Consider the following 10286-nt stretch of genomic DNA (forward strand, 5'->3'; position numbering starts at 1 on the left):
GCTGCAAAATAAAGATATTACATTCTAAAGGTATAAAACAAATTATGCATGAAAGATTTTTTTTCTCTGGTTTTAACTTCAGTGTTAGCATACATTATCTTACCACTGGTCTTTGACAGAATATATTCTGCTTCACCACAAAGATTCCCAAAATGGAAAATTTAGATATAGTTTTAGCTGAATTTTTTAAAAAGAAAAAAAAAAGGCAGTTTTAATTTTGCTACTGGGCCTCAGAAGACAAACTGCTTTGAGCATTCATTATGTTCCTCTGTTCTAAAATATAGAATCTAAAGTTTTTCCTTAGGGCTAATTGCTCTTAAAAATAAACCTGAAAAAACCACCAGTTCAATCCTTCTGCTATCTCAAAATAAGCTTTTTTCCAAAATTAAATGTAGCATAAACAGAAAAAAGTTTTATTTGTAATCACTGATACAAGAGATTTAGGCAGAATTATCCATGGATGGTAAAATCACTAGGCTGAAGGTTCTGGGGAAAGAGACTTCATATAAATCACAGTATCATTCCTCAAAGTAATTGTTATTCATTGACAGGCATAAAGCAAGTTCTATTTTTTAATGATCAAGAAGACAGAAAATTGGCTCAAAAAGAACTGTGAGATATGAATTTGACAATAAAGCAAAAAAGTGATTTTTAAAAGCCTCATCAATATAGTAAAAGGAGAAAGAGAAATTTTTCTGAAGGGTAAGACTCAGCTTTGTATGGTGGCTTACTAAGCCTCAGCGTTACCATCGATATGATGCAGATAACGATACCCGCCTCTGAATATGGTCATGAATACAAATAAGGGCAAAACACTTATCACAGTTCTTGGCACAACTGGGTACATTCTCAAAGTTAGTTTCTATGCTCTTTAGCATACATCAAAGAGATGAAAGGAGACTGGGTATCTTTGAAGATAATCTGTGAAATTTTTCTAATTATTGATAATATTTTAAGATAAAAGTTCACTGTTAAAATTCAACACTGGAAAACCCAGGCAATGGTTAAGATAAGAAAAGGGGGCGCCTGGGTGGCTGAGCCGATTAAGCGTCTGACTCTTGATCTCAGCTCATATCATGATCTCTCAGTCGGTTGTGAGATCGGGCCCCACATGGGGCTCTGCACTGATCATGGAGCCTGCCTAGGATTCTCTCTCTACCCCTTTCTTGCTCGTGTGCATGCTCGCTCTCTTCCAAGAATAAACGTAAAAAAAAAAACGAGAAAAAGAAGTGAGATATATAGTAAACAAGAGGCACAACTGTTATTTGCAGATGATATTATCTAGCTAGAAATTGTAATATAGTTAACTAAGAAACTATTAGAATAAGGTGACCAGTTCCACTTAAATATTCAAAAATAGATGGTATAAAATAAGGCTATGAGAATAAAAGTCCCATTCACAAAAGCAACAAAATTATAAAGCATTTAAGAATAAATTTAATGGGAAATGTGCAAGATCTAAGGGACAGGCACCTTACTGAAAAATACGAAAAAATCAATAAATAGGTCTTATGCCACATACTTACAAGGCCAAGCTCAGTATTATAAAACTATCAGTTCTCACATTAACTTGTAAATTCAATGCAATTCCAAATCAAAATAATAAGATTTTTTTTTTTTTGAAACCTACAAAAACCTTCAAAAACTGATCTGGAAGACAAAATAAATGTGTAAGAATAGCCAAGAAAATCTGGAAATAGAAAATTAATGAAATGACCTTTCCATAACATATATCAAAATTAACCACAATAGGGGCGCCTGGGTGGCGCAGTTGGTTAAGCGTCCGACTTCAGCCAGGTCACGATCTCGCGGTCCGTGAGTTCGAGCCCCGCGTCAGGCTCTGGGCTAATGGCTCGGAGCCTGGAGCCTGTTTCCGATTCTGTGTCTCCCTCTCTCTCTGCCCCTCCCCCGTTCATGCTCTGTCTCTCTCTGTCCCAAAATAAATAAACGTAGAAAAAAAATAATTAACCACAATAATTAAACCAATGCAAAAACACATTCCTCCTCAAAAATCAATGAAACAGAATAGAAAGTACTTATGTTCATCTGAGAAATTTAGTATAGAAAAAAGTTGTCTTTCAAATCAGTGGCGAAAGAACGTATTCAATAGCAGTATTAGAATACATTTTTTAAGAAATTAAGTTCTATCGATATACCACAAATAATTAAAACCCCCAAATATCAGATTTATTGGTAACCACTTGAAAAGCTGCATAACAGACATAAAAATAGAGTATTTTTATTTTTTTATTTTTATTTTTTTTTTTTTTCTTTTCAACGTTTATTTATTTTTGGGACAGAGAGAGACAGAGCATGAACGGGGGAGGGGCAGAGAGAGAGGGAGACACAGTATCAGAAACAGGCTCCAGGCTCTGAGCCATCAGCCCAGAGCCCGACGCGGGGCTCGAACTCACGGACCGCGAGATAGTGACCTGGCTGAAGTCGGACGCTTACCGACTGCGCCACCCAGGCGCCCCAAAATAGAGTATTTTTAAATGAGAAGTACATTTACCTAAGAGAACCCAGAAGCCATAAAGAAATGTTTAAAAAGACAGATTTGATTAAATAAAAATGAAAAACTCCAGACAAGCAACAGGTTAGAGAAATGCTGGCACCTTTTGTAACAGACAACATGCCAATATCCCTTCAAATAAATGTATGAAAAAAAGAGAAAGAATCCAGGAGGACAACTGGGCAAAAGATATGAATAAACAACCCACAGAGGAAATAAAAATGATCAGTAATGTATAAAAAGATAGTTGTAAAAAAAAGTTAACATTTGTTGCCTATTCTATTGGGAAAATTTTTAAAGACCAGTAATGTGCAATGGGAACAAAAGGAAAACACTTCACTGTAAACTGTTGTTGGGAATGTAAATTGATAAGTGTTTGGAGGACAGGGTCAAGTTTTAAAACAGGCAAATTTTGGACCATGTTTGCAAAAATATATATTAAATATGAGAATGTCACCTTAGCATAATTTGAAATAGTGATTTAATGAAAGCAACTTTTTGTGCTTATCAATCAGGAAAAAAGATTAAATTATGGGGGCACCTGGATGGCTCAGTTGGCTGAGCATCTGACTTCAGCTCGGGTCATGTTCTTGCAATTCATGAGTTCGAGCCCCGCACTGGGCTTGTGTTGACAGCTCACAGCCTGGAGCCTGCTTCGGATTCTGTGTCTCCCTCTCTCTGCCCCTTCCCCACTCATGCTCTCTCTCTGTCTCTCAAAAATGAATAAACGTTAAAAAAAAAAAAAAAAGATTAAATTATGGTGTACCAATACTATAAAACACTATACATCAATTATAAAAAGTAAGCGGATCACTCTCTACATATGTATTTATCCCTGTCTATCCTAACATGGAAAGATGATCATGAATGAAAAAAAATCAAGTTGCAGAAATGTGTGTAGAAATATGAACCTGTTTACTTGGAAAAGGGTATGTGTGTATCCATATCTATACCTATAGATATATTAATATAATGTAAAATACCCCAAACTGTTAACAATGGCTACCATTAGGAAGTGGGGGTGAGAAGCTACAAGGGAAACTTTCCATTTTAGGTATGTCTGTATCTTTAAAATTTAGTTTTAGTGCCTTGTCTTTGTCAGCTGCATTTGGTAACTGGTGGCATTTTTGTTTCAATCATCATTCTCAGCCACATTCCTATGTAGGTTAGCTGTCACGTACAGGGCTTAGGACACACAGCAGGCACACAATAAATGACTGTTCAGTTAATGCTGGCCATTTCCACCTGGATGTCCCCAAAGCATGATGAACTAAAAATTCGGTTATTTGTTCCAGGAAATGAGTTACCTCCTCTCACTAATCTCTTCCTTCTATCTCTATTCCCTAGTCTCTCTCAAATAAGAAACCTAAGAGTTGTCAGATTCCCTCTCTCTTCCCCACAGGCAATTGATCTGTAATTCATATGGATTCTACCCCCTAAAATTGCCATTCAATCCAGATCCTCTTCTCCTCCTCTGAATCTCTCACCAGGACTACTTCCAAAGCCTCTAAATCAGTCTTCATCCATTGCTAATTCATAGTCCATACTGGTTCCAAATCTGACTTTTCTAAAATGAGAATCTCAGTATGTATATCTCTCTGACTTAAAACCCTCGCCAATGAGAAAAAGTCCGAAGCCCAAAGTATGATATTCAAGAATTTCATGAGTAGCGCCTGTGAGCCTTCTTCTTAGCCTCACTTCTTATCAGTGCCAGCTTCACACTTCATGTCCTAATAAGGAAGGACTATGGCACTAACAACTAAACTGATCTGAATTCCCCAAATATATCACACAGTTGTGCAATGCCTGGAATGCCCCCTTCCCCAACATCTTCATCCACTAGACAAACCTATTTATCCTTTAAAAGCCTCAAACAGTTCATCCTCTAGGAAGGTTTACCTTTCTTTACCCCAAACACCTCCCCAATATTCAACCCTGCAAATACCTTACACATAAACACATACACACTCCTTTATTAGCTCTTCTAGGTCTTTCCTCCTGTAAGTCTCACGGTCCTTCAAGGGCAGAGCTGTGTATTATCCACCTTTACATCCTCTGTGCCCACCCTAGTACCACGTGCCTGCCTTATAGTAGGCAGTAGGTGTCCAACAATATTTATCAAAGTGACTTTAAATACACTTTAGGTAATACGTGAAATCCTAAGCAAGAATGGAATTTTAAAAATTCAGGTTTTAATGATGCTCATTGCAACCATAAAACAACAAACACTCAAGTTACCTTAACAAGAGGGTTGGGAGTTGTATTAGAAAGCTTTCACGGACCTCCAGGAAGAATTTTTCTACGGGGAACTGCTTCCTTCTCCTCTGCTTTCTCAGACCTGCCATTTGTACATGGTCAGTCTTGGCCTCCCGAACCTCTCCCTTCACTCTTCAGTTCCAGTGTTCACTGCTAACAAGCAATTTATCTCTTTGTTACCTGATTCAAATTTGAGAGGGCTGTTTTGGTTTCTGGCACCAGGCCACCAAGTCCTTTCTCTTTCTCTGATAAAACTATGGATCAGTTGTCCTGTGGTTCGGTGCCAGGCCAGAAGCTCCAGGACCGGTAACTAACATTCCCCCAACTTCCAACTCAAGAGACTATTTGTATTTCCTTAAAACATTATAGTGATATACTTTATATTGCTAAAATTATTTTGCAATACTTTTAAAAACAAGTCTTGCCAAGACTTGTTCACAGAAAAATCCTGCATACTTCTTCACTGAACCAGCTATACATTCCAAATATACAAGTAGTTAATCTCTATTTGCAGATGTTCACAGAAAGAATCCTCTAGATTATTGTAACTGTTCAATGGCAGTGGTTTAAAAAGCATTTTCACAACCTTTTTGCAAAATTTCCCACACATTTGTGATGTAAAGAAATGAGGAGTCCAGACATTTCCTTGTTAAACTCTATCCCATAATATCAAGTAACTTTAATATAAGGATAAGCCCATAAAATAGCAATCTATCACTAACCAACAAAACCTGTTTCTCTTCCTCCTAACACTACTAGCTAATGATTGAAGGAAAGCTACTCACTGACAAGCTCCCGTGTCAAGGAAAAAAGGGTGAACGGGCCGTCGCAGAGCCACTCTTAGGTGGTCTCCAGTACAATCAGTGTCTTAATGCTATTAATCTCCTGCTTAAAAACTAGAAAAAATCCAATTAAATGTCTGTTATATCTAGGGAGACATCACATTTGCACTAAGAACAAATTTAACTGAATGACAACACCACACACATCTCTGAAAGAAGGCAACGTATTCACTAAAAAATTCTGGCTATTCCAAAATTCAACGTTCACTGGAAAGAAATACTGTTAGAAGGGGATAAGGAGAAAGCTTTCTGATAATGGCCTTTCACAAGATCTGAAGGAAAAGCAACGTTTTCAAATGCAGATTGTCCTTACATTTCTTGATATAAAGGAAGGGTTTTCTACTTAAAAAGCAGGTAGGTGTTCGAGTTAGCCAACTTGTTTATTAGCTATCCTCACTGGTGACTCATTTTAGTTTCATCTGTAGTAATGAGCAGCTGACTATGTAATATCATAACCACCAGTTTAGACTATTGTTAATAAACATATAATCTTAACAGATATAATTTCAGGGGACAGAAATTGGTACAATTTAGAGAATGCCGATGTTGTCTTTAAATAAGGCTTGAAATGAAGGCACTATTAGAAAGCGTTCAGTGAATAAGAAGCACTAATGGGCAAGGGCTTTTCTTTCATTCCTTAGCAAAAATTCATAGGTTTAAAAAAAAACCAAAACGAAACGTTAACTTGAATGTCTTGGGAAAATTTTAGGCACTAAAAGGGTTATATGTCCTTACTCTCTTTTATAAAAACAGTTGTAGCAATAAGCCAAGAAAAAATGACACTTAAATTCCTAAAATATAGCAGACTTTGATTTCTTTCCAAAGGAGTTTACAATGATTTTAATTTACTAACTAGGCCTATTTAGATTTGTCAAACCAATAAAAATGGGCAAAAAGGAAGAAGCACTCATTTCTTCTTCTGCATAGTTGGAATCATTGGGAACTATCTAAATTTAATAAGACAAGAATTTTGTATTGTCAGAGTCATAAAGGTAAACCAGAAAACTAATAATAGTTTAACAATTAAAAATTGAGAAGTACCAATCAGGAGAAGGGCAAACAAAAGGTAGTATTCACCCAATGTCTTATCCTTCAGAGAAAGGAATCAATAGGTCTATCTAAAGTTGAATCACGAAATAGAAGTATAACTTTTAAAGTAATAAAGACAACCTCCAGTAGAACAGAAATAAACTGTCAACAGTATACGTCTGAAAGTTGGAAGGATGGAATGGAACTTAATCTATACATCTACAAAGTGTGCACATTCCCACCATGTGAGTATGCTGATTTTTAACTTTTTTAACTGTCAATAATCAGACACCTTTAAAAAAAAGAAACACATACCACATATTTTATTATCTGTACCTAACAACTCATGGGCTGTCCGTCGACATTATAACATGGAAAGTGAACTATCTCATCTATCAAATTAAAGGTAAGGTAAAGGAAGCAAAGCTTTTCTCCCCTACAGTGCAAAGTTCATAGCTGACCATACTCAAGTCAAAACAGCTCTCATGACCACTACAAACTTTTTAAAAAAACATACACACACTTCTTGGTATTGCTTTAAAATGAAGACCTCTGTGATCAATTTAAAAGCAAAAACACTGATACTTTCCTAAATAATTCTTGTAAACTACCGCTGAAGACAGTCAAGCTAACAAGAGGTCAGAGGCTGCATGGCAGCAGGCAAACCAGTAAGTTGTTATATCGAATCAATAAGACGTTTTAGGGCTTCTATTTCCTTTGAAATCAAAACAAGAGAGGCATTTTGAAAGTTTGCTATCTTCACTGATCCTCTCTGGAATGTAAAAGTATGCATTGCAGTTTTAACCTCCTAGTGCTTGAGGTTTTTTTAAAGCAATTTACTTCTACTTGAACAAGCAGTAAGACAGGCCCGAGCCATCAGGTTTTCTGTTAACCCTTAGTTTCAAATCTTCATGCCCACACTAACATTTCACCTTTCCAATGCTCCTAAATAGAATTCTCTCAAATTCCAAACCACGACTTAATTCAAGGGAAGGGGAATACTTCAGGGCACTGATTATAGAATATGATTTAATACAACGATATTAGGACTGGATTATTTCTGGTAAGCACCGGAGTTAGAACTTCCGTAAAAATACGACTAAAAATCATAGACTTTATTTAAAATTCGGTTCCTCCTCTTCTCTATTTGCAGTATCTCACCCTATCAAATGGTCCTTGAAGAAACACTGACAAAGAAGCGTTCACAAATTTTTAATTTACACATACATAACCTCATCTCGGCGAGACATACATACCTAATGCACATCCCTGAAAACCCATCAACTTTACTCTTCAATAATAATTCCTATGTCTAATACACAGGCATCCAGATACACTTCTTGAACTTAAGACGATGAAGGTAAACCTGACTTTGAGAACCAGAATCTTTAGGCCTTCTGACAACCAAAAGGGCCAGCAAACTAAAGTAGTCCTGTCTTCTAAACCTATAGCAAACTCAGTTAACTGAGGCATCACTCGGAATCAACTCTCAGCCCCGAACACATTCAGCCTTAATGACGTAAAGTCCTTGTAAATCTCTTAGCAGGCGAGTCTCTCTCGAACCCACCAGGTGGACCTACTCTATTCCAAGGCTCCTCCCTGGGACCCTAATCTGGACCAACAGCCGCGCGACTCCCGGGCGCCCTGCAACACACCGTGGGGTGCCCCAACCTAGCGCCCCTTGCTCCTCCCCGGATCACTTGGTCACCCACCCCGAGTCCCCAGAGTCGCCCGCCCAGACCAATCCGCCCACAACATCTACAGCCCCTCACCCTCCCCTCCTCCAGTCCAAGTCGAGCGGGCCTTTCCTCTCCCCTCCCACTCCCACGCCTACTCTGGGAGACTCACCCGCGATAGTAGGCTTTAACCCGGACCTGGTGAGAATGATCTCCGCTGCCGCCGCCTGCGATCGGGTGAGCCATGGTACTGCTGTCCCTCTGGGTCGGCATCTCCTTACTCCCCCGCCTGAACGCCGGAGGCCAAGGGTGCGGGGTGCGCGCCGGGTGCCGTGGGGCACTCTGCTACCCGAGCTTCACCCAGAGCTGCGGCTGCCGCTTGCCTACCTGTCCACTCCGCCCGCGGCGCGGACCCAAGGGTCGCCGTGCCGGGGCAGCCGGAACCGCGCGGCTCCTCCCGCCGCCCGGGCCCAGCACGCCTCCCCGCTTGGGTCCCTCCCACCTCGCTTGCTCCAAAGGCCCACATTCCGGGGGAGGGCGGGCGCAACCATCGATCCAGCTCAAGGAGCCTCAACGCCCGGCTGAACCATTCTTACAGGGGCTAGGAAAAGGGAGAGAGAGGATGGGAGACGCTGCCTATCACATCAGATAGGCCGGGAGGGGGCCTTTTGTGGAAGCTGTGACTGAGGAAATGCCAAAGTTCTCCGGAAAAAAGCCCTATTCCTACAGGAAAAAGAGTAGGTGACAAAGACTACGGCATCTCACCCCGGTTTCCTAACTTGGTCGCGTCCGCGGTCAGCCGACTAGGGACTGGGGTAGATTTGCCCTGCGGGTTTCTGGGACTTGGAGTCCCGGTGGGATTCTGGGACTGGGGGATCTCTGTGTAGGAAACCATCCTCCCCTTCTAGCCGACTGTGTCACCAGCTTGTACGCCATCGGGAGTATTCGGCTTGGAAACCCTGAATCGAGCTTGGTTATCTGAGGTCACTGGAAATGATTGGGCATCGTCACGATCTACACTTCGTTCTCTGATGAATTTTCCCTTCCAATTACATATATCATCTCAATCATACAGTGCCTTTTTGGGGAACATTGGTTACAGGCTCAGCACAGGCTCTTTTATGGAAAGAATTTAATAACATATGTAACAAATGTAATAATGAACGTAATAAAGGAGGCAACTCATCTAGAAGGTATGATGGAAGACCGACGTTTCTTCCTTTGCAGCCCCCAATATCCCTTGTATATTGCCATTGCATGGACCAGGTTCACAATAATTATCCAATCCATCCACCGGCATTTATTTTCTATAAACACTGGCTCACCGAAGTTTACAATATAAAGAACCCGTCCTTGTAGCCTAGTCTCTGACCTTCCACTGATCTTGGCTCTGTCACATATTGCAATTACAGGTAGCATGAATCCAGCTCCTGCATAAGTCCCAGTACCAATGCATGCTGAAAAGGTTGGAATAATCAAGGTAATACCTTTCTTTACTATGATAAAATAGGGTTGGAGGATTAACTCATCAGAGTTAGGTGTGACACTTAGTCTGGCATGATGTCCTTCAACTGCTACAAACTTGGATTATAAACTCTTAATAAAAATTCCTATCGGGGGGTGCCTGGGCAGCTCAGTCCTGGAGCATTCGGCTCTGGATCTCATGGTTGTAATTTCAATCCCCAAGTTGGGTGTAGAGATTGCTTAAAAATAAAATCTTAAAAAAAAAAAAAGAGAGTGTTGGGGTTTGTTTATGCCTTTTTTCTATCAAGATAATATAATCATGTTTTTTCTCCTTTATTCTATTGATGTGATATGTTACATTAACTGATTTTTGGACACAGGCCAACTTTGCATTCCTAGGACAAATCTCAACTGGTTATGGCATATAATCCTTTTTATAGGTTGCTCCATTCAGTTTGCTAGTATTTTGTTGAGGAATTTTGAATTTGTACTCATAAGAACTGTTTC

General features: G+C 39.7%; 1 protein-coding gene across 1 annotated transcript in view; it reads right to left on the reverse strand.

The window, feature by feature from the left end:
- The window catches only part of PRKCI (protein kinase C iota), a 71837-nt gene extending 62998 nt beyond the window's left edge, over positions 1–8839 (reverse strand). The window contains exon 1 of the mRNA XM_043594928.1: positions 8488–8839. Coding sequence (XP_043450863.1) covers positions 8488–8588 — 101 coding nt within the window. The 5' untranslated portion in view covers positions 8589–8839. The remainder of the gene's footprint in view (positions 1–8487) is intronic.
- Positions 8840–10286: the final 1447 nt, after the last annotated feature.

The sequence above is a fragment of the Prionailurus bengalensis genome, chromosome C2 (genome assembly GCF_016509475.1).
Source record: "Prionailurus bengalensis isolate Pbe53 chromosome C2, Fcat_Pben_1.1_paternal_pri, whole genome shotgun sequence".
Lineage (NCBI taxonomy): Eukaryota > Metazoa > Chordata > Mammalia > Carnivora > Felidae > Prionailurus > Prionailurus bengalensis.